At 31.5% G+C, this 27,436-nt stretch overlaps 1 protein-coding gene across 1 annotated transcript in view; it reads left to right on the forward strand.

Annotated features, from left to right (window-relative positions):
• HGTX (HGTX homeodomain transcription factor) overlaps window positions 1–27,436 on the forward strand; it is a 144,956-nt gene that overhangs the window by 34,332 nt on the left and 83,188 nt on the right. The window contains exon 2 of the mRNA XM_085956557.1: window positions 26,104–26,291. Coding sequence (XP_085812683.1) covers window positions 26,104–26,291 — 188 coding nt within the window. The remainder of the gene's footprint in view (window positions 1–26,103; window positions 26,292–27,436) is intronic.

Raw genomic sequence — 27,436 nt, forward strand, 5'->3', positions numbered from 1 at the left:
AGGTGTTTCACTTACTTTGCAAAATATTTGTGCTCTACACACACATATATACACAAGTTTTCGCAAAATACACGCTGACCCACACACTCAAATAATAATAGCCCGGCGAGGTTGTAAACATTGAAACGTATTTCCGTTTCACGCTATACAATCGGATATACCATGCCACTTGGCTTACAATTTCCGTTCTAACAGAATCATTTTAATTGCTCTTTTGTTCATATCTTTTTCATTAAAATAATTGATTCTGGTTATGTTCTACCACAAGTTTTCGAAGTTGAATACGTGTTTATATTTTGATATGTTTTTAATGTTTTATTAATTTAAGATAAATATATTCAAGACATTTTAATGTCGACACAGTATCTTATACTCAATTTGGTTTAAATTAATTTAATGCATTAAGTAAAACAAAATACATTTTTTATAAACACATTAAATGTATTGAAATACACTCCAATTCGCAAGTCAATACTAGTTTAATCAATGCCTCGTTGATATTCATATACCTACAGGATATACCATTTAAAACAATATTTGAACAAAAAAATAGGGACGTTTTCCAAAAAAATTTCATAGAAATTTGGCAAAAATCTGTAAGGTTATTGCAATGTAGATAGAGTTCAGTTTTAAGTGCAATAAATGTGTATTTATAAGATGCGCATATGGGATTCGGATACAGACTCGTTGAGGAGAAAAAAAAACCATAGAGATATAGACAAATTAGCGTGGTTTGGAAATGAACCTTTATTGCAATACCTACAGATTGGGTTAATTTTTCTGTCACTTTCATCTGTCTTTATCTATTTCTTACGAAATCATATAAGTTTTACGTCATGACTGGCAGACTACAATTTTATAGCAATTTTATTGTTTACGAAGTCGTCCATGCAATAAAACATGCTTTTACATAATGATTTTTATATAATTCGAGAGAATTTTATATATTAGTAAGTACCTACCTAATACCTACAGGTATAGTATTATAAATTTCATCATCATCACCATCAGCCTGAATCTAACCACTGCTGAATGAAGGCCTCTCCAAGCTGATTCCACTTATCTCGGTCCTATGCGTTGCGTTGCCACGCACTTCCGCAGAACTTTATAATTTCATCAATCCAGCTGCCTCTAGGTCTACATGGCGGACCTTTTTTACCTCTTGAGTACTACTGGATGACTATATTTGTCCAACAATTGTCCCTATTATACATATATGGGTATATAATATATACATTGCAAAACCGATAGCCAAGTTGTAATAATATATTCGCTTGTAAAGTAGTGGGTCTCCGGTTCAAATCGAAGGTATGGATAATTCACACGTTGTTCTTCAACGTGTACATGGACCCGGAGTATGGAAATAGTTGGTTAAGGAAGTAGTTAACGTCCATTTCTCATCTAAATATTATTAAGAAACCTCATACTGAGGTGATCAATATTGTCATGTAGTGCCAATGAAAAGAATATAAGATCGTCAGCTCAATACTACACCAATAATACACATGTTGGGAAAATGAAATCTAAACTTTACTTGATTAACATTAATTTAGGCTATAATTATTATTTGAAATAAAAATGGGAAATTGTGCTTGGTTAAATGGAAACAATTAAATAATGTTCAATTGTATGAAAAAATATTGAAGATATATTATTTTATTTATTTAAAGCATTCATGGTTTTAAAGTTATCTAATATTTTTAAATACATAATTAATACAGTTACCATTAAGTTCTGATATGCCTAGTTTTATCATTTTGTAGAGAGGGAAATGTAGAATCATATTCAATAGCTATCTCAAAGACAGTGAAAATCAAGTTACCTATCTAGTTGTAGTATTGAGTTGACGTTATGTAATTGTACACGTCATAAATGATACTTTTACAAAAATAGTTTTAAAATAAAATGGTTGGTGATGTAGGTAACATTGCGAGTGAATATGGTTAAGTATCCCTGAATGGGATTTAAACAAATGAAAAGAGCCCAGAATGAAGTATAGAGCATTATTATATTACAGCCTACATTGGTTAGGATTTAATTTTGTTGAGAGAGAATTTCGTTTTACCGGAGCGCACTGCTTGACTAAAATGAGAGGGCTCTGGTATATGAAACAGGGGGCAGGGAGGCGCTTGCGGCCTCTAACCAAAAATACCTACAACATACCTTCACCGCGCTAAAAACAACGCGAGGAATAATACAAGATAGCAAGCGATGTTTGTTTATTTTGCTGTTTAATATTGAATAACAAAACACGCAGAAGTAGATTTAATTAGTTTTAATGTTCCTACTAAAACTTTTAAAATCTTTATATAGTCAAGATTAGCTGATATCACTATTTGTAACGAGGAACTGCGTGAAAGGTCTTATAAGAACGTCGAACTTGGCTATTACGAGGAAGATGGGACCGATTGCTCGTTATAAGCATTACTCGTTATATAAGAGAATAGGTATTTTTAAATGAGCGGTCACATAACACAAAAAGTCGCAATTCAAACAAAGATACACAATTAAAAAAATGTTTCCCCGAAACAAACATGGCATTCATAAACTACAAAAGAAGTTGTTTATTGCAATGAACGCTGGTAGGTACCTAGTGACTTCACAAACCTAGGATTTTTTACATACAATTTCAAACATATGTGTATATACTTTTTCAACATTGTCAGCGAAAACACCAATTAGTAGGTACTTAGACACTTAACTAGTGTCATAAACGTAATTCGATTCCGGCGGCATCCTGTCCGGTCGGATTGTATTGCTTAGGGTCGAAATGTTTTTAAACGATCGACACATTAACAGTTTTATGATATTTTAGTTCAGTATAACCGATAAGTAGCTCGTTATAAAAGTGAATAAATGTATGGAGAAAATCATAAACTAAAATGTCAACAAATGTTTCCTCGTTACATCCGAGATCGTAATAACCGAGTGCGACTGATATCAGTCAAAATATTTTCTCACGATAGCAGAGCGGCAACGTATCGGTTTTTACTGGCAGTTATTGCACTCGAAGTATGAGAAATAATTAGCACTATAATTTAAGTTTACAGATTTGTGTCATGGCTTGATTTACTAGAGTGTTTACTAGCAGGGCAGATTTATTGTCGTTGCTCCCGTATTTGAATCCCGTGTCTAGCAAATCACATATTGTTTTTCAATGTGTAATTAGACTCAGGGTATAGACCTAATGGATTAAAAATAATCTGTTAATTCGACTACTACTATGTGGATGCCAAAAATCACTATAATCAGGCCATGACACAAAACTGTAAACTTCAATAATTATAGCGCTAATAATTATTTCTCATACTTTGAGTACAATAATTTCTTGTAGAGAATGATGATTATTTTATATTGAAATACATGGTGATAAGTTAATTTATTTGAACGAAATATTCATTTACTGCAAACAGGTTACCTCATTGCATTCGAAAATAATCAATTAGCACTACCATCGTAACTCGCAATTAAGTGCCACAACCTGCCTATAGTCAGCCTTGGTGGAGGTCTAAACGAATCCATTAGGAATAAACATGGTGATGTATGCATGTACCAGAGCGTGGACATCATTTGAAACTATAACAATGATCATGTACATAATAAAAAACACAATATATTATTAATTCATATTATCGACACGTCGTATTCTTTAATAGTACAATTCTTAATATGCAATGCTTTATTTTAAGTTCTAAAATAATTTTCAATATTGTGTAAATATTTATATTTTGTTGTATATGGTATACAATATGTTAATTATAGGTACCTCCATATCTTAAGAAAAGTACAGAGCATAGAAAATCGATGCATTATTACTATTAAGTATACCTACATGTAGTTAGTTACCTAGGTAAAATCATTATTGTATTTTTAAATAATTCTGAAATATAGAAAATTAATGTAAATATCAAATTAATTTGTTCAAATGAAACAGAGTAGGTATGTAATAAATATATATTACCGCGTCTAAGAATGGTTTACACTATATTAAAAAAAATATCACACAAGTTTTGGTGCCTACACTCTATGCAACATATTTAAATCTCACACATTAAAGATAACTGCCTATTTGAGTTTAAATGAGTTAAATTCATATTCTAAATATGACAATTATTCTAACTGGATCATTTGACATTCTAATAAACGCGCGTCGCTACGAAGAAAATGCGAAAGCTCGGTCGCCGCGACGTCTCTTTTGAGCTTTTCGCCACAAGGTAACGATCTAGTCGAACCGAGGAACAATAGAGCCAACTTTATCTGACGCCCTGAAAGCTTCTCTCGATCGTTCATTTCTGTGCAGTCAGTATTCTGCCGGGGGCGTTAGTAGCTACATAATGTCACAGCTCAGTACTCGGTCGTTGTTACAAGTGTTAAACTTTGTACATATCTTTTTATGAGAGCACTCAAAATAATACAATGGAATTAATAATAGCTTTGGGAACATTATGAGACATATGCGACATATGTATTTATATGAAGTAGTCTTCAAATTATATGGAGGCATATTTTCATAATATTACATTAAAAATATACAATGATTATGTAAGAATGCATAACTATATGATTCTTTTAACACATTTGAATACTGGATACCTACCTAATAACAATAATTTATTGTAGACGCACTTTACAGAAAAATTAATTATGTATATCCAACGAAATGTAGTCTTTTGAAGTAGAATAAATATAATATTTATATACTAAAAATCATTTAAACAATTTATTTATCATAAATTAATAGGGTCCTACTTGAGTATCAGATTTATCTAATCATTTCATATAAATAATATTGAAAACTAGACTGAAGGTCCATTTCTATTATGTCCAATCACTTAATACGTTTTTCTGGCCCTTTTAACGATAAACACTATACAGTTATATTGTTTTTCCTTTCCATGTGTCCCACCCAGCGTTTGGATCTTTATAATTTTTTATAATGTTCAGTTCAACATATATACCGTACATGATTAAACTGACACACCATACTATATTATCACAGTTCTTTTGAAAGATCTTTATAGGTACCTTACGAAAAAACACCACCGGTTTCTGTGGAATCATCCAGAGTAACACAACGTCGTTGGCCTTGTAAGACCTTTTTTATACTCGTATTACACACGCGATTGTGCAAGGATCTATTAGCTTTGTATAGTCTTTGCTTTATTACAGGATTTAATTTATTATTGATATTTACTAACAAATTTTCTTTTCTTTTGATATCATCTTCTATCAAAGATTAGCGACTAAATTGCAGCATCTTCCTACCTTATACGAGTTGTAACATTCGTGACAGATTACCAATACCTTGGACATTGAGCCAGTTACAGAGGTTACGTAGCGATAAAATGAAGTGAGAAATGACATTGAACACTGCATTATAATAATAATAAATTAAACGAAAACTTATGGTGAATAATATCAAAGTTGAAATGCAATTTTGTAGGTAGATGAAATTTCAAGTGTTGATTTTTGGTTGGCGAAATCAAATTGCAAATAAATTGCACGCAATAAAATAAACGTAAAATACGCATGTACAAAGTAAACTCAGCGAACAAGTTTTCATATAACGCCGAGCACTGGCTTTTATTGGAACAACGGTAGGTATTTATGAAGGTGGGCATAAAGATTACACAGATTCTTCAACTTTGTGACATAATATATAATTGATTATTAATAATTATATACTTCTAAATAAGAGAGTCCAATATTTTCATTCCATTGGCCGTTGATATAAAAATATTAGGTTACCCTAGGTGAGGTAAACCAATTAGATTCTCTCGCACTTCTAAGTTTCGATGATTATATTCAATGTCACCCTTAAACAACTCCAAATAATATCACCCCCTAAAATTTTCAGTTTCAACTTATATGCTAATTTGACAACTACCACTATATATTTTTTTCGTCTATTCTATCATAACCAAAGAAATATAAACTACTCAAAAAAGTTTTACTATTTGTAGTTCTTCCATGATTTGTCACCTCTTATTATGTGTCGTCCCTAAGTAACTAATCGTCTGCCTGCCTCTATGCCCTATGGGACACCGCTGATAATACTGTTTTTTTTACAAATTCAGTTATTCTCTATAAAATTTATGAAAAATTTAATTCATTCATTCATGTTTATAGAAGGAAATACCCGTATTGCAAAATTATTGCTTTGATTATAGCTAAATATAAAATCATCTTGAAATATTACAAATGCAAAAAATTACCATTTACTCATATTCACACCATAATATAATGTTCATATCAAAAGACTTTTTACGAAAAATGTTTTTTAGCCATTCGTTCATCCTATGGGTCATTATTTGTTTGTCTGATCTAAAACACACAAAAAATTAACATGTAGGTACCTAGTACTTAAGTACGTAAATCGTCTGGTACGGAATTTGAAACTGCGTCGGTAACATCAGAATATCATAATTTACTCTTATACCGTATTTATAATCTAGTAAAATGATAATCTAATAAATTGTACTAAAACAAATTATAAAATACTTAACCTAATTATTTGCAATACTGCCCCCATAAGTAAAATGGCAGCTATTTGCCAAAGTTACATTTTGAGATAATAACACATTCACATTTTTTTAACTTTCTTTAAAAAAATTCAATTATGTGAATGAATCTTTTGATTTATGGTATAAGCGAAAACCAGTATATTTTCAATCGATGCTGAGTTGTTGCTTATGATTCTCTTTAAACTGTCTTCTTGTTTAGAGTAACTACAGTTTTCACGAAAAAAATGAAAAACAATATATCGATTTTTATACTGAAATAAATTTTATACTGGTCAAATGGCTCAGAATTTCACGTAGAGCATTATCAATACAATAACTCATTTTGTGATTTTTGTCGAAAAACTACCTAGACGAGGTTTTTTTTTGTATGATAGATTTTGACGACAAACTGAACTCGTATCTATCTTCTTAAATATAAAAATCAATGTTTGTATGTTTGTTCATACTTTATGCACTGCCATGCCGTTTATCCGATTGAAATGAAACTTTGATGAATTGTTGTGTGCACACCCGCGGAGGTTTTTAAATTAGTACTACTATCTTCTTCTATTCTCTCTTCCTCTATTCGTATGCGTTCCTATACCAAATTGGTAAAATCCATGCTTCTCACATGGATAGCTGTATGTGGCCTGCTTATGCATTGGAAAACCTTCTGATTTATTCGTGTACCTACGCACCAGACGGAAAAATAAAAAATATTGTGTATCCAAAAGCACTGCAATAAACAGAATTAAAACACAAATACTTTCTTTCTTTGAGTGGCATTGCAACGCATGGTGGGTACTCGCTAGTATTCAAATAATCATTAAAGTAATACAGTATTTTTATATGCAAGTAATAAATATATTTAAAGAAAAAAATCAGATGCAAAAGAACATTATATTATACCTATCTAAATATTTTGAATATTTTTAGAACCACTGCAATAGATGGAACCAATGCTCTAATAATCTAATACGAAAGCATATAGACAGGACTGGATCGGTTCAGATGCGCAGTTTATATTGGTGCGGTCTTGTTCTAGCTATAGCTGGAATTATGTTCCAAACATTGTTAAGTAAATGTTACTTGGCGTAATAAACCGCTTTTATCTGACTGCATTGTCTGTACGTGTACCTACTTGCAGCTTACTCGCGATACTTAATGTAATTTGATTAGCTACAGAATCGTTTGAACAAGTTTATCATTAGTTAGTTTGAATCATTCACTATAAACAATTCTTTTTCTTCTCATGAAGACTTCTTAGTCTTTGAAGTCTCTAGTATTTGTTGGTTTTGACTCTTTTCAGTATCAATATTTAAAAAACCTTTATGTTAGTTATGTATATGTTATAATCCTAAACTGTTAGTGCATACTTATAACGTGTTCGATGTTGTGGTTATTCTATTCATCATTATTTTTATGTGTTTTTTGTGAACTCAGTTTTTATAATATTCATTTTTGATGGCTTGCTTATATTTAAAATAAAGATTGAACGATGATCAAAGATTTCAGGTATTTTCTTTATAATAATAATACTATCGACCGAAGGTACTTGATGGATTTTGAATTTAAATTCTAATGAATAGTAATAAGTAATCTAAAGTATACCTTAAACAATAATTTTTATTATAGAACATACATTTTTTAAACGTTACGCATGTTTTCAACATTTATTATAGAAATTTGTTTATGATAACTAGTTCAAAATTTGGCTTAATTTGTAATAATTCCGAATCGTTCAAATCCCCTTAAAAGAATGTTATACTTACTTACCTACATAATTTTTTTTAAATTAAAAAAATATAAGTTAGTAATAATAAATTATTGTCGCTTATACCTACTTATTATGTTTTTTTATTAAATTAATTTTTCCTGGAAACAAAGTTTTAAAATGTATATTATACAGCATCGTAATTAAATTGATATCTTCATAGATTACAATGGATAGAGGGAGCAGGATTCAAATCCGTCATCCCTGCTCTATGTTAGGTACTAGACGATCATATTATTATTATGTATGATTAAATGAACAGGAATATAAAAATACTTTTGCTAATTTGCTTTTTTTTTTTTATATTTGTGTAGTTTGGCACTTGCTGTGGTCGAGTGGTAGAACACTTTTCTTAAGCCATAGATTGTAGGTTCGAACCCATTTTTTTTTTCAAAAAGACTTTGTTTATTCAAGTTTTGTTATAATCTTATGCATGAACCTTATATATGAAACAATAATTGGCAAACAATAATGGGCTATTTGACAGACTATTTATAGAGCCAATTAAAAACAAGTTCAGTAGGCATTGTAAAAAGGCAATGTTTGTTCGATACCTGATTTTGATTTATTATTAAACTAATTATTCGAGATTTTGAAAATGTAGAATGTATTCAATAAATATAATTAAATAAAAAAATGAATTTTTAATACAATGTAAAAAACTGTATTAATTACATAATCAAATAATTAATTAAATAAATAATCATATTATCAATAAAATATATAAAATTCTATGTAAGTATACATTTAATATATTTTGTTATATAAAACAAAATGAAACTTTTTCACTCTATTATTGTATTACACACTATCATATTTGTTAAAAAAAATACAAGAGCTTCCGGAAAAGTCCTAGACAGGCAGTTTTCACACGCAACCTACAACGTGGCCAGCCTCTAAAACATCCCTATACTGTCTTCAAAGCTTGCGTTTCTTCATCTTTATAATAATTACATAACGGACAAAAAATATTATATAATATGTATATACAAATGTAGTAATGTAAAAGATGTAGGTAATAATTATTATAAAAAGTAGTTTAATTACATTTTCGCTATAAAAATGTGTTTAGAAAAACAATAATAACAATTTATCTATTGTATTACATACCTACATTGTCTTTTTTATGATTTACTTAAATTAACTTAAATTAGATACAGTGTTGCAAACCGTAGGTACTACAATTGATTATAGTACAATACAATGATTTGATTCCATGAAAAATATAAAATACTATAATTTTACGCAAAATATGCTAATATACTGATTAGGTACCATAAGGGTACCATACTATTTTGCTAATGTATTTTTTAGATTGATAATTCATTTAATATTGACAGTTTCGATGATTTGATGATCAATTTTTCTACCTTGGTGTTATACCATTTTCTTCGTCCCAGTATTTTAGACCCCAGCTATAGATAACAGGCAATTTTATCCCACCATGTTCGATCCTAATAGAATCATATGGGCCTCCACAGAGTAGAGGTTTGTATTAACAGATTTTTTTTTACGAGAAATGGATGTCAGCCACTTGCTCAACCTATTAAGTCCATATCCTGACTCACACACAAATTGAAAAACAATATGTGTACTTCCCAGACCCAGAAATCGAACCTGTGACCCACGGCGTTATAGTCTAACGCTTAAGCCGCGCGGCCACCGTGGGTGTTTTTAGGCAGTTTTAGACAGGCAATTTTAATACCTAATAATTATTTCATTAGAAATACTTTCATTTTTATCATCATTACTATTAATGGTGCAACAAACCAGTGTGATCCATGCCATCCTCTAGATATAATTCCCATTCTTGTCCAATTCCAATTTTTTTTATTGTTACGCATCCTGGATTACAGCATCCAAGTATTGCAACTTTAGCCTCCAATGACTCATTTAATCAGAGAGTTTCGTCTTTTTAATCAATTTAAGTATATTTATTGAACACGATCTTAGCATGGATATGGAAATGGTTTTAATTATATATTGCCTAAGGAAAAACGATTTCCTCGATACATTTTAATGCCTACTGTGCTAGATTGCGTGATACAAAACAAAATTATAACACAATATATTTATGACATAAACACTTCCATATAGGTCATTTTTCGTAACCAATGTTTTACTATTTCGCATATTATAACGATCGATAACAATAAATTTGTACTTCTATTATACGCGAGAAAAATATGTAGATGTGTAAAAGTTTTTAATGGCTTAAATTGGTTTTAATCGGTGTCCACCAATCTTTTATAAAATAATATTTTCAACACCAATTTAACACGTACCTTTATAATTAGCCCCTACCGTTCATTTATTATTAGATGAAATTATTTACAAGGTTTCTCCCTCATGGAAAAAGTAAAATAATATAATGTGAGCCACTATTTAACTTACCCCGTGCCACACCCGGTCCTTATCGAGCATATCATGAGGTAATATAGGTGACGGTCACATACATATTATTAGAATATTATAAAGATTGAAAAACAATGTCAGAGTCGATTTTCTGTACGAAATGCCGCCTCTCTCTAACACTCTCCCCCCTCCTCCCAAACTTTAGCGTTATTGAATTCTCTGTGAGCGTGCATCCCCACTGGATATTGATTTAGTCTATCAGAAGACGGCAGGACTTAGGCAAAGCCGCCACGATGACCCAAAATGTTGTAAGTGACCACTGTTGCAACGGAGATAAGACGTTTTGAATCTCGTCCCGTTCGGTGCTTCGGACCTTCTGGCGCGGGCCAGTTTCCAATGTTTTGATAGCTAACTGTGGCGGGATAGTGAATATCTTCCCCAAGGGGAGGGGGATGGAAGATAGTTTCATTCATAGGCGGCTCGTTATGACAATAGTTGTAAATAATCCTTTTTTTAAATTCTATATTATAGTAATAAAATATTGTGAATTGAAAGTGTACATAATGCAAAGCGTCATAGAAACCGGCCGTGCTTATCCACGGCTGTGCATATATGACGGGTGGTGGTGGGCACTTTAACGTAAATGCATAAATAATGTACTTATTATGTCATATGAATGGTGGTCTATTGATTAAAAAGCATACAATTTAATGATATTACATTATTATTTTTATCACTTCTTAGCACATATTTCCATCGTTTGATATAATATTTATATCAAATGCAAAATATACAAAAACATATTAATGACAACACGTAGTGTAACTACTTAACTCTTATTTATATTAAATAATGCAACATTCAAATACCTATAGCTCAAAATGCGTATTTCTTTAGGTGTGTCTTTAGATAGGGAGTATTATTTCACCGATGGGATATTTAGGTATTAACGTTATTTAAAGGAAATGAATAACTCAAAAATCTTGCACAATCATGCAAAAATAAGGACTTTTGGATAAATTTAATGTAGCATTATAATATTTTCCCATTCATAAAATTAACATTTAATAATACAATGTAATATAAAAGTTGCATAATGTTATTTTAGGAATGAAATTTAAATATAAATCTATACATATATTTTCTTTTCTTCTTTATTCATATCCATACGTTAGGTAGAGTGGAAAATCTCTGTCACTCATTAGTCTTCTTTTATCCTGTCTATCTCTGCCCCATAGTTTCGCCGTATACATCATATAGATGGTATCTATTTAGCGGTCTTCCAGTACTAAAGTAACATTATTATATTTTTATATATATATTTTTTTAGAATTATTAATAACCATGTCCTTGCTTTTTCGTATATGGTAGTTGTTATTAATTTTGAACAATCACAAACACCCAGGCTTTGAGAAATACACATAAATATTGTGTCCTGACCGGGAATTGAACCCAGAACTCCCGGGAACTCTCGTGGTGCAGTGCCTAACGCACTGCACCACGAGAGCCGCCTCATTATTATATTATTTATCACTACTGTTCGCGATTTATGTTTAATTTATAAGAAAAAGCTAAACAACATATTTTTTTTTATTACAGTTGCATTAATCTGTATCTACGTCAATGGCCTCTCTATAAAGACAGACTACGCTTGTAGGAAAACGTGTGAACGGTGGAGAATTTTCTTCAACTTTTATAGAGATATGAAAAATGTGTTCGGAAACTTTATGAAGCTTCCAAATTCATTGTTTTATACAGAGTATCGTTACCGAATCCAGCTTTTTCATTAACGTATACAATGTTTAAAAGTTATTTAAACAGCTCTTTGATATTTTACTTCAAACTGTAATGAATATTACATTGTGAATTAGTTTTTAGGTTTCTATGAGGTGTATATGCACTAAACCAGTTGATATGTACTCGGATCTGTATTTGTAATTGTTATATATAATTATAATATAACAACCTCAATAAGTCTTATAAGCAATAAGCCTTATATTAGGCGGCTCTCGTGGTGCAGTGGGTAAGGCGCTGGCCTTCCACTCGAGAGTTCTGGGTTCGATTCCCGGTCATGACAAAAAACATTTATGTGTTTTTCTCAAAGCCTGGGTGTTTGTGATTGTTCAAAATTACTAACAACCACCTTGTACAAAAAAGCAAGGACATGGTTATTAATAATTCTAAAAAAAAAAAATAAGCCTTATACTCAAAAACATATGTTTTAATAATATGTCGTATTATTCATTTAAAATTAAGTTATTTAAACCTGTATTTATTTTATAATATATCGTTTCATTGAAAAACGTAATTATAAAAATGTAGTTTAATAAATTCTTTTAAATAATGTATAAATTTTTAGTAATTTATAGTATTAATATTTTTTTATTTTTATTTATAAACCATCAAAATTTTGTAGAAAATAATTGTGTAGATCTTTATATTGTGACAGCTTGATATAAATAAAAAGAAATTCAAGCGATACGCATTTTTATTGCTTAATAAATAGATAGGTACATTCAAACTATACATTATTTTTAATTCTTTCTAAAACATTGTATTGATAAAAATACCCATAAATACGTAATAATCTGGTGATTTTTTTCAACCAACGCACATTTTTTAAAGTACTACGTTTATTATTCAAGTAAAATAAATATTTTAGATTTATTATTTTTACGAGAAATGGATGTTTACCACTGGGTCCAAACAGACATTGAAAAATAGCATGTGAATTTTCCAGACCCGAGATTTATCCCGGAACCACAACAATATAAGCCTGACGCATAATATAATTGTCTTAATTTATTTCAATTAATTTACGAAGACCTTCTCAAATCTTATTACTTATTTAGATACCTTTGTTGTGAAGAAGAATAATTTAACTAATAATAAAATATTTTAAATAATAGATTGATATCGATATCTTTCGAGAATGTTTAATAAAAATATCCAGGTGTGCACGCTCAACCGATGAAAATTTATAAATCTCCAGATTACAGACTGCACCCCTGTTTGCCTCTCAGTAACAGCGGAGAGAAGCGAAAACATCGACTGTAATATGATATAATAAAAAGTGTTCGGAACATTTTATGTGCAGTATGATTATACTGTTCCGAAAGATATCAGCCAATAATGTTAGACCGGTCCGCCTCATGTCTGCAACCGGAGCTGTCTTCTCTCTATACCTCGACTTATTTCCGTTTCCTCCGATATTTCTCGGTTACTTTTATCAGAGGCGGCCGGAAAATCTACCCTATAATAAAATAAAAAGCTAACATCTGCAAAGTAACCCATGATTTTTTTTTTCTTTCACGCACAATATTCATTTTGACTAAGACTTGAGATTCTTTACAATGTAACTACAATGTGTACAATATTAAATTTAACTCCAATTTAAATATTTTTAAAAATGATTTTATGTTCAGCACACAATTATTAATATTAATTAGTTAATAGGTATCTAATATAATTATTAAAATAACTCAAAAAGTACTATCCTGTTACGCTCCTTTCACTTTATACGGTTTTGACCGTATGGCAAAAAAACTAACGGCGACATTCTTTTAGCGGCGTGGCCCTTTTCACATTACACGGCGACGGCTAAAAACCGAAACAGCGCCGTATAGCACCCGTCCATTAGCACTGTAAGCACGGCGCCCGGATGGCCACCGATGACTCAGTGGTGTACGTGACCTATTGTACGCTTTCACATTAGACAATTTTAAATCGTCATTCATTATAACCAAACAGCATAACACTCAACCACGAACTGAACTTGTGACGGGAAAAAAAACATAAACCATATAGTGTGAAAAGAGCGTGAAATTTTCGTACGGTGAAAACCGTGTAGTGTGAAATAAGGGTTACGTCTTCTCCATATTACACTGAAAACGAATATATTTAAAAAAAATATTTCAATTGAGATAATTTACAAAAAAGGTCCAAATAAATTAAAAATATATAATAATAATATATATAATTCAAAAAGTAAGGCACCGTAACCTTTCATTGAACTGCCACTGGGTCACTTACCTGACTTATGAATACTTTTATTCTTCCGTCTGCCTTATTCTGGAAATAATATTACAATAACGTATATTTATACGCGAGTTTCACGTGTTATGCGACCCCATATAACCAGATTATTGTCTCCGTCCAAAATAACCGCTTGGATCTAATGTAATGAATTGCCTTATACATTATATTATAATATATCATGTCATATTATATATGCCGTGCAATTTTTTTCATATACCTAGTCAACGTTTTTTACTATTATTGAGTTCAGTTGATAGGTACCTACTTATTGTTTAGTTACATAATGTATATAAACATTATAACAACACTACACACATATTTATAACAGATACTAGGATATTAAAATATCATTTTTTTTTAAAATTCAAACTGAGTAATTATTATTTTTATTAATGGTATTATCGTATAAACGTATTTTTTTATTTTAAAAATATCACCAATATTAGCCGATATCGACCCACTAGACTAGTAGATAGAGGCCTACCTCAGTTTTTTCCACTCATTTCAGTCCCGAGATCTTTGCAGCAACATACTTTTCTGAACACAATAAGGCTGTCGATCCAGCAGGTTTTGGTAGGGCTTTGGTATCTTCAGAGTTTTGAGCTAAGCTCGTTTTATTTTGGGTATTAATGTATGACTGTATTAGTCCAGAAAATATCAATTCGCGTATGGCGTGGCAATGTCTTCTCCTTATCGAATTATTTATGTAGTCATATTTCCGACTAATGCCCAACGTGTACCTCTCTATGCAACATTGGGCTACTCGTAGTTTTTTGACTTATATTACGTTGCGAGTAGGTACATGCTTAACACAAGTTCCAGGTTGTTGAAATTTAATACTATAGGTATTTATATGGATCAGTTCAATATATTTCTTCAGCATGTCTATATACATAAATTATATGTAGAAAAACCAATCAATATACGAGTTAAACATCATTAAGGTAAACTATGAGTATCTTAAAAATTTTACACGTCCACGTAGATCGTTATGTGTAGCTCAATTTAGGTACTTCTTTTGATAATGAAACATAGGCTTTGTAAATATAAACGCTATTTGTATGCATTTTTGTTAATAGTTATAAATATATATTATATTGCTTGTATTTGTAAATCCTGTAGATACAGAAAGATAAAGCTAGAATGTCGCAAATAGCAATCAATGCAAAATGTCCTTGAAGTTTCAGTATCAGTCAGTAGTAATAATCAGGGAAATCAGAAATAATGGGAACTGAAATACCTAACGGGTAAGAAGTAGCAGGTGACCGATCTCGACTAAGGAATAATCCGGGATAAACTTGTGTCAAGGAAACGTCATACGTCGAATACTGACAACTGGTCTCGGTTTATACATTGACGCTCATTTAATATTGGTGTATTACACATACACACACACACACTATTGCACGTGATTAATGAATGTTTCATTTTCGTAGGACACTCATACATTCAAAACCATGGCCCCCACATCTTGAATCGGGCCCCCAGGCCAGGATCTTTGGCGGCCCTCCTACCAATCGCTAGGGTTAAAGGCAGTGAGGCTTTTTACAGAATCGTTTTCTAAATGTTGTTTCAGGTCAAATTAAAAATATTTGGTATATGTTTAGTGATTTTTTGTATTGTTGAATAAATCCACTTGAATTATAGAGTTGACGAATATAGAAACACAGTTATCAAAAATTGCATCAAATAACTAAACATTTTAAAATGTCAAGACTAAAAGTAAAATAGCGCCGCAGGCGACTTTTTCCCCATTGGGGTAAATTTGTTATGTGTGTTTATCTCACTTATCAGGTCGACCCGCCACTCCAGACTCCCCAGAGCCTTGTCAGCCCCCCTCTTGTGGGGGCCATGTTCAAAACCCTGCATCAAAATGTAGTATATTGAATATAGCCTATCGGAATTCTATTCATTATCTGTGCTGTGGTAATAATACATAGATATTTTTATAAACATTTATTAATGATACTTTTTAGCATTTTTATTTCTCTGGACACAATGATAAATTCATAAAATTTCGGATCGAAATTAAAACGCTGCCACAGGCGTAAAAAGAAGCTATTTTAATCATAAACTTGGAATGGTGGCCCTAATGGAAAACAATCAAATATCCTTTTCGTCGTAAAACAAACAGATCTTTATTTTTTCCACGAATAATATAAAATGCGATAAAAAAACGCTATAAATAAGTTCAATAGACAATCTTTTATGATGCCCGCAAATATTTTTTGCAACCTTTTCATCAATTCGGACGTAAAACTTTCAAGATTCATTGATTACATGATATAAAATCATAGTAGACACGTGTGCCGTATCCCGGAAACATCCATAAATTCCATTTTATAGACAAAGTATCCTCAGGTTTCTCTACACGTCATATAAGTTTTGTCTCGGGGCTATAACAGAGGATATAGGACGTGGAATGGCGAAGGAATAAAGAAGGAAGTAGATTGAAACAAAGCGAAAATGAACCATGATTGGTCAGCTTATAAGAAACTTCGTCGATATTGTGGACTTTATCGATTCTATCACTAAAAAGTTTCTTGCGTGAAAGATGGCTATACATTAATATATTACTATCAAGTATCATTATTAAATTGAATAATTGGATTACTTGTCGTTTTTATTCATCGTTTAAGACAATTATGATATGACTCATAAGTCATAATGTCTAATCAACTCTAGATTTGAACTATATAATACGCACAAATCGCACAAATTTTGACATTCCAACGTCAAATCCTTCACCACTACGAATAACTTAGTAGGTATTAAATAAGGCTTAACGTACTATTGTAATGGTATATAATAAAATAATTATGTTTATGGGAAGACATGGTATTATAATAAAAAAAATATTTATTATATAACTTCTTCTTCTTCTTCTTCCACCCTGTCACGTCCCAACATTGGGGCATAGGGCAAGCACAAGTTGGTGCCACTTCCCTCGGTCCATCGCCAACTCTTGCGCCTCCCGCCATGTCAGACCTGCAGCACGTAGGTCGCTTTTGTAGCACCGCTGCAGGGTGAGGGAGGGCGGAACTCTTGAGGCTGTGCCACAAGGGTACGAAGTGCCGCACTCTTTGGCGGCATCCGGAATACGTGTCCCAGCCACGTAAATCGTCTCTTCGTGATAACTTCAATCACTGAAGGCTGTTGTGTCTGCTCACGAACTCGGGTGTTTGTAACGCGGTCGTACCAATGCACCCCTAAGATATTATGTAACTATATTCCATTATATTTTTCGTATTTTTAATTTTACCTAATATCGGATTCATCCATGCGGAACTTTTTAACTGGTAAATAATATTTATTTTACATAATAATAATTATTAATGTTTTATATTATAAACGTTATTAATTTGTATGGCGGCAGGGTGTCGGTAACAGTATCGACACATACATTAACAAAAGCACGGTGACAGTAACACAAAATCAAATTGTCGGCATTATAAACTGAAATTAATCAATGAATTATCTGGATTTTATTTTTAATCGTAATTAATAAAACTAGCACAAAAACTTATACCTAGGTGTTAAACTTACTGGAAAATACTCTAAATAGGTCAAGACTTATTTATTATTATTTGAATTTATAGCAAAATATTAATGAATGAATTCATCGGTAATTGGCATTATCGGTGTATGTTAAATCAATAATACTAGCTTCAGTATTTAAAACTTTAAACGAGTTTTTTTCCTAGATCATAATAGTGTAATATGAAGCTCGCAAAAGCTTTCAATGATGGGAGCTTTAGCGCAATTTTCAGCTCGAGTGTTATTACACGTTCTCTGTAAAGCGCTCGCTTATGTGAAGCTAAAATGTTGATGATGAAGCAGAAGAGATCTTCTGAGGGGGAAGGTGTCCCTCTAAATAGTTTCAGACCACGTACGCTATCAAGGAGCTTCTACACCCTTATCAGTTTATGAAATTGGATGTCCAGCTTCGCAAAACTGCTGCGAAACTTTGCAATCTGTAGACATTGATGCTCGTCGTTCAAAGTAGCTGTAGCACCTAAGTGCTTCGTTTATATTGTTAACAAAAGAGCTTACTAATATTAAATACTATATATATTTAATAAGACTTATATTTAAATTAAATACTGAATAAAACTAAAAGTTTACATAAAACATATTAATAATAGTTTTCAATGTTAATTCGTGCACTTTTAAACAAAATAGTTTTCAATCTAACATACATAATCTAATTAAATCATTATCAGTTTAGTTAACATTGTCCTAACAGCTTAATTTTATGCTGCATGCATTGTTATATTAATTAGTAATAATTATTTAACTGCAGTTTACGGAGTAAAACTATTTTACTTATATTTTTCTACTAAAAAATAACTTAGTTTCAAAATCACTATATTGTTTCATTAAAATTTGTATAACTATAATGTATTGTGACTTCACAGGGAATTGAGATCTAAACCTCTACTCTAAGAAGCCAGTACTTTATGCATTGGACTATAGGGGATAATATTTATTAATTATTTATTTATTACGTATCATTTAAAACTTTTTTGAAGTTCATTTAAATATAATGATACCTATACTTATTTCCAAATCAAATAATAACTAATCTAATAATAACTATATAATATATAAATAAATAAAAATTGTAATGAGTCTCCCTAAAATATTGAATAGTGAAAATAGTGAAACTGAAGATGTGGATTTATCTGAATCTTTAATAAACGTAGAAAAATATAGATATGTATAGTGAACATTTGATTAAGTACATATTATTATAAATATATTTAATTGACTCTACAATCCTATGTGGATCTGGGCCGCCCCATGAAGAGGTTTCTTAACAAATTTTTGTTTTACGAGAAACGGATGTAAGTCAGTTGCTCAACCTTGCAAACACACACACACATATATATATACACATAATATATATTATTTAATGATTTAATAAGTAAGTATACGAACATTCAGTAAACTACAAACAAAAAAAATAATATAATAATATTAGTACCTGTGTTATATAACAAGAGTTTATTTATATCTTTCGAATATTTTAATGGCAATTTCTGAACGTTATTGTATGTTTAATAGCTATATGTGTTAAAACGCCTCATTAAAATATGCATTTGTCAAAAGTCTATACACTTTTCGACAGTATATTAATTCACGTTGAAAGGCAAAGGTGTGACTTAGGTAGTCTAGCAAGGATTACAGATCGGACAATGGTCCATACGTGATAAGGTCAAACTGCGATGGATTAGGTGCATCACCCTCACAATGGCTTTGAATATAATATTACCTCGATATATTATGTACTACTCAGCCTCTATAAAGTGTGGGAAACTGCTTCATAAAATAACTACTTAAATTTAATTTAATATTCTACAAATTCAAGCGCGTACTCAATAACATCTATAGATGATTTTATTTTTTATAGTGGCCAGAATAAATACAATAATATAGAGAAGATAAAAAAGAGATACTTACATTGCTTTTTTTAACTAGATACGTTGGTAGTTGGAATTAATGGTTTTAATTTTATTTTTTAACATGGGAAGTTTCAAAGTCAGTCGCTTTCTTAGGCCTTCAAGTTCATAAAACCACCACTGCCTGATGGACACAAAAATATAAAATATATACCTAATACCCCGTTTACACATGCATGAATTTACTGCTGATGGCAATACGTATTATCACGGTCATAACAAAAATAATTAGGTACAAGATAAAAAGAACTTATATACAACGTTTTTAAATTTTCTGTTCAATTATTATGCTCAATATGCTCAAAATTATACTTGATATGAAGTAAATAAAAAACAAACAAATATAAAATACTGAAATGTCATTTTGATTTCCATAGTAACGCACGTATATATTAATAATTTAGTTGCTAGGACCACCCATTTAGCAACCAATAATAGTGGATTGGATTACGAATTTCTTCCGAAATAACTTTTCATACAGAACAGAATTAACTGAAAATGAATTCAATTCTACTTAAAGATAGCTAAACGTATTAAAAGAATGCATTGGTATTGTGTTCTTATATATTATAAAAGTTTCAAATGTCTAGTTAGTTGGGAAGTTAGTTAAAAATCGATTGCAAGATTTGTACTGGATAAACAACCAACGGACAAATAAGAATACGAGCTAATAAAAACGTTGTAAAATACACGTGTAAACAGGTATTATCGTACAAATTGCAAGATTGAATGCATGCATCAAAAAAGTTCAGAAGCTTCAGAATTTTCACACAACAATTGGACCACGCAATATCTGCACCTGCGCAGTAGAACGACTGTAGCAAACTTGCTGGTAAAAAAATGAACTACAACGCGCAGAGACTCATTTTGAGATTAACCGATTTTCACGACATCTCAATTAGTACCATAAAATTACAAAATCGCGTCTCGCTTCCTCTTCAAGAATGATATTGGAGAGACACTTAGTACTTTTACGTGTAAACAGCTAATATTGCGATAGTTTAAAATACATACAAATACGCAAGTAAATACATACACGTTTACAAGCGCTCCTATATTTTGGACATATTTTGCGGGTCTCGTGATTGAGTGACGGAACCGCTGAGATTGGGGATGACCAGGAAGTGTAGAAGGAGAGCCGTCAGTAGGAGAGATGAGAAGTCGAGCTTTTGTGGTTGCTCCAATGGATGGAGGAGCGAGTTTTATTTGCAGCGTAAACAGTCGGTAGGTACAAGAGTATGTTACAAGAGCGTTATGCTACAATAATTATAATACTGTTCCGAGGTCCAAGCTTGGTGGAATAGAATGCTATGTGGAGCGACTTAAACGAAGCTTACTAATCGGACCGAGATTACGATTGATACTAATAAATATTTAGACTGACTAACAATATGCATGAATATTCGTTAAATTGCGAGCCTTTGCTGATGAAGTTTGCATTTGAGAAATCTGCTGGCCTCTACATTATTGCACTTCGATACTACGCATGTAGAATATACTGACTGTAGCTTCTCAAGTCAATCCGACCCTCAGTTGGACCGGTCGGCCAATGCAACTTGGTATCTACGAGGGAAAATTTCTCTGCTTTTAAAAAGTTTGCTGCATTTTTCGGCGAGCGAGAAGGTTTTTTCTCATCGAGAATTGACCGTAATACATTTATATCGAAGTAGGGATCACGCACACTCTAGTGCACGCCAACCAAGGTCTTGGAAGTTGCTCCTGGGATACTTTCAAGAGCGCCTAATGTTCGTTACGCCACGGTATACGCTGGCATAACGGGTGTGGAGACGCGGCGGGTGGTGGAGGGAAAAGCAAGTAGATGCGTCGATTTTGCGATAGTTTAAATGACTTGCTAATTCTTACACTGTCTAAATAATGCTGACAAGGCCCGAAGTCATTGACTGCTACGCATGTATATACAAGCATCGTTTTCAGTCCGCGTAAGATGTTTAAAAAATCCATCAAAACAAACAGGCGCGATCATTAATATTGTCAATACCTACAGGGAGGGTAAGTATTGATGAAAAATACACCCTTTAAAATAAAAAACTGGCCGCCGCTTATCTGTATGAAAAGCCATTATTTTCGGGCGGGAAACAACACGAACACAAACACCCGCAGAGATAAAAACCCATCAAAACCGATCGCTGAATATTTATCCGCTTGATCCCTATGTGTACCTATGTACAGTATACACGATGTATACTTCATCGGCGGCGTTAGCGGTAATCCGGCCAGAACGTCGGATAAAAACTCGCTGATATATTGCCTTCATCATGTGGGGGTGCGGTGGGGGCGCGAGGGAGACGGAGCCTCCGTAAGAGAGGGACGGATGATAGAGAGGGATCCTTTGTTTGGGTGTTTGAGTGCGCCGGTGATTTGGTTGCACATTTAGGTAAACACTAGTATTTCTTAATCTATATTAGTATTTGAAAGGATACACATCAGGTCAATAAAATTTAAATTAGATACACTATTATGACAATAATAATTCTTTAAGTCAATTTAGCTGTAACAATCAATGTCAAATAATCGTTTTTCAAATAAATCAGTTTTCAAAATACTCTTGTTTAGAAAATTGATGTATATTTTTTATTTTTATTTTTCTTTTTACATTAATTATTTATAATAAATATTTTGATATTGTGTTATATTCTTTATTTTGAATTATTAGCTATTTCTACAATTATTAATTAAACTATTCATTTTGCTTAAAGTGACAAAATCTATGATCCAAAAAAAACAGCACAATTTTATTAAGTACCTACACACATTAGCATTAAAATCTTAATTTCGTAAAAACGCGACTTAATAACTTTTACCCTACAACTATAGAAATATATATAACAGTTTCTACCTACACAGGAGAGTAATATATTTTAACATTATCAAATGTTACATATTTTTTTTCTTTGACCATGTTCGATCCTAATAAGATCATATGGGCCTCCACAGAGTAGAGGTTTGTATTGACAGATTTTGTTTTTTTTTACGAGAAATGGATGTCAGCCACTTGCTCAACCTATCAGGTCCATACCCTGACTCACACATAAATTGAAAAACAATATGTGTACTTGCCAGACCCAAGATTCGAACTCACGGCATTATAGTCCAACGCTTAAGCCGCGCGCCCACTGTGGGTGATATTACAATCCTTATATTTTTTATACAAAGAAGTTACATAATATTTGAAACCATCATCATGCATACTGTAAGTAAAAAAAACATATTATAACTTATACTTCTTACTCTATCAAAAGATTTTGCAATTTGCTCAACCTGACTTCAAATACGCATTGAAAAATAACATTTGAATTTTGGTCTTGAGATTCACGAAATTATAAGCTGACACGATACCGCTCTGCCATTGTGGGCAACAAATGCAATTTACTGAACATAATAATATATCGTATTTTACGTTTTAATAATAGACATTTTACTAGAAAAAGGGTTGCCCAACCGCGAATTAAACTTGCGCTAAAAATTTACGGCCTTACTAGAAAAGCCTCTTATCCAATAGAACTTTAGGAGACTAACCACCGCGTATTACTCATATAAAATATACAAATGCGCAGACTCCAGAATCATAACTCGTTTCATATAATTCGTCAAACAGAAAAATCTGTGAAACTACAAACAAAAAAACTTGGTATTATCCCAAGCCTTTGTTTGCATGTATTGTAGATTCAATAGACTCAGGTACAGTTTATCTATGTTTAAATGAATTGTAAATTCAATTAAGTTATAATACTTAGAGACAGACGGTTATGTGGGTATGTTTTAGTTTTTAAATATAGGTGATTAAAATTTATTGTTCTTAAGAAGGTATAATTTAGTTATTCGCCTAGAATCTAGATGGAGTCTTTGCTACTGCTTTTCTATCTGTACGGGAAAATAAGTTATTTTTTTGTATCGTAACTTATACCTAGCACGTAAATGCTCTGTTAGAAATATTCGGAAATAATTTTCATACAAGTTTCCATCAGTTTGTAGGATCTATACAATGTTCAATGATCATCGAACCAATGACTTTTTATCTGGACTAAACATCAGTAGTAATTTCTATGTTTTCTTTAACACCCTTTCATTTCAAAAGCAAAATTCAAAGAAATAAAAAGATAGACTATTTATCGGCTTTCCATGATAAAGCATAAAATAAATAGTGTGAAGGTCTTTTAATAACATTTATCGTCTCTGTTCTGGCAGAACAGACTAACTGGAGAATACTAGTTTTGAGTAATTTGACTTTGAAGTTGTTAAAATTTTTGAAATGGTCTAACATGTGAGTTTATTAAGTAATCGTAAAAAGGATGACTTTAAAATAAAAACTGTTTATTTATTAAGAAGGTTTCCAGAAGGTAATGTTTGAAATAAGGAACATTTTGGTATAACTAACTCAATATGTCATTTTTTCGAATTAGTGTCTTCTGCCAGAACAGTGACGTTATATTATAATATAAATACATACCTACATATTCATATATTTAATAATGACGAGTTCATTTGTCCAGCTAATGAGCATCAAATTTATGGTTTTCTCTTTATAAACTCAGTAGACAACTTACTCTACGATTGCTCTAAGATATTATTTAAAAAAAAGCACAATCAATAATAGTAGATCTGTAAAAAAATATAAGTAAATAGCAAAGCTCTATATTGCAATGAATCAATAAACGAAATGATATTTTCCTTACATTCTATATTTTGTTATATATTATATAATATTATATTGAGTTCTGCACCAGGGCATTGTCCTAGAGATCCAACCCTACTTGGACACCATTTGCGACATTCGAAATAATGACGTGTCGAAATTTGGTTACACCCGCTCCGGCATTTATCCTGCGGTAGATCTGCGAATGAGTGACAGCGTCGTTTTCCGACCGCTTGATAGATTGCGGATTGTTATAATCTTTTTTATTCAACCGTTTACATTATTTATATGTTCGCAATTTTGTGGCCCCTCTTTTTACGAGACGCCTTTTATCGTTTGTCCATTGCTCTAAAAAACATAAGTGACGTAATAACAATAAACATTGTCAATCTCATAAATAATAGGTGAACCATTTTGATTCCATGTATTTGCTATATTGTGCTAAATTATAAATTAAACTATAAATGTTTAGAATAAATATAAAGATAGACTAAATTCAGCACTCGAAATTGAAAATGTCATGAACCGGTTCTCAATATTTTTTTGACAATACATAATTATCAATTTTATGTATAATTATTTTATAAAAATTATTGTGTTAGATTTTTCTGTTGTATGACTAATCTAACTCAGATGGTTGAATTAATTTTGAGACATAGCGATATTTTTGGAGATTTCATGAACCGTAACAGCGCTCCGATGCGCTCCGGTTCATTTCGAGCCCTGAGTCTAAATTTAACGTTTAATTGACAGAAAATGTGAATTTTTTTCTATGCGCAACGATATTTCAGTATTCTGATAGAATTTTAAAGAAATCCACACGTTTTCCACAGTAACAAAAAAATAAATAGGTCATAGATTAGTGAGAAATTTTCTTTCATTTATATTATTTGTGAAAAGTTTACAGTTTTTTTTTAATATTTTGATGGTAGTTACATACCTAAGTAGGTAGATATAATATGCACTACCATAAAATTCAAAATATCATGATGTTAATATTTATGAGGTATTTAAATTTTAAAACAAATTTGAACTTTATTTATTACTAAAATATTATAAACATGGTTTTAACAAACATGTATATGAGATTACCAGTAGATAATTCTAAATTTTAAGCCACAGACAGTAGACAAGCGGATAATTATTAAAAACTATACACTGGCCAATATAAACGACCATTTCACAGTTTACCAAATTATATTAAAGAAATTGACTTACAACTTTATAAGTCCATCGATGATATTTTTACAAAGTTGTCTAGATATATGACTTAAGTAACATAGTTGTAAATAATTATGATTGTTTCATTATTTGCAGTGTCAGCGAATGCCCTCGGTGTCTCACCACAACAAGATAAAGATGGCAAAAAGAAGCACACGAGACCAACGTTTAGTGGGCAGCAAATATTCGCCCTGGAGAAAACCTTCGAGCAGACCAAATACCTTGCGGGACCCGAAAGAGCGAAGCTTGCGTACGCCCTTGGTATGACAGAATCACAAGTGAAGGTATGTTCATTCGTTTTATTCATCAGGTAAAATATGAAAAGGAAAACTTGATTACGTTTAAAAGTTTTAAAGTTTATGAATTACCTAATAATATATTGTGAACACTTCCTTAACAAAAAAATATTAATGTGGTACGATTAAATGTATTGAAATCAAATAAGTCAAAATCGTGCAAGATCTACAATGTGGCACTGCCATTTTCACAAATTTACAGCACCGTATAGATCTTTATAATTCCTGAGAGTTTCCAGTGTTCAATTCATATTAAATTCGTATGAATATTGTTTTTTTTACAACTACTTATAATCGATTTTATATTTCAAAATTTATCTATAATACACCAATCCGATACTCTGCAAATTAGCCAACTGCACTTTTGACCAAAAATAAGATTTTAATGCCATTTTTGTAATAAAGTACGTTTTTTATGCTCACACAAAATTTCAAACTTCTAAACGTCATTCATTCATTCTTCAAACAAAACAGCCAACTGAAGGTTCAAAATTTCCAATATCGTAAATGAAACAACTCCGCTCATTATATAAATTTCCTTTATATAATATAAAAGGGAAGCTAAAATAGTATTTTGATTCATAGTGCAGCTTATTTGTAAAAAAATAAATCCAAGTGTATTTTTGGAATTGTTAAATTATTACGTTTTTTCTCTTCCCAGAACAATTTTCCCAAATGGAGTTAGCCGGTTTGTAGATTAAGCAGTCGAATAGCAAATTAATAATGTCTGAATTTTTTCATTAATATATGAATATTTATGGAGGTAAATAGCATTCTCATTAGAGGTGAGTTTGAAATACTGTCACCAGTTTGTATACTCAAGTTTCGGATGAAACTACCCATACTTAGTATTTGTAGCCCAATAAATTTATTCCAAGAAACTTGTGATGATATCATCGCGAGTCGCTGTTCTGTGCACTCGTCAGTTGGTAGACTTTCAACACTATTGGCATTAAATGCGCACGAACGTAATAGCACTTGAATATAGGTATATTTTAATTTATTAGTCTATTGCGTTTGAATGTACGAATAATAATAGGTCATAAATTTTGTGTCGCAGCACAGTGGTGAGATGACGCACAGGCTTAGGCTTGTTATATATATACCGCTCAAAACATGCTTTAAATAAAAAA

This window comes from Rhyacophila brunnea, unplaced genomic scaffold, assembly GCF_057557595.1.
Source record: "Rhyacophila brunnea isolate RB1 unplaced genomic scaffold, BYU_Rbru_1.0 scaffold_6, whole genome shotgun sequence".
Lineage (NCBI taxonomy): Eukaryota > Metazoa > Arthropoda > Insecta > Trichoptera > Rhyacophilidae > Rhyacophila > Rhyacophila brunnea.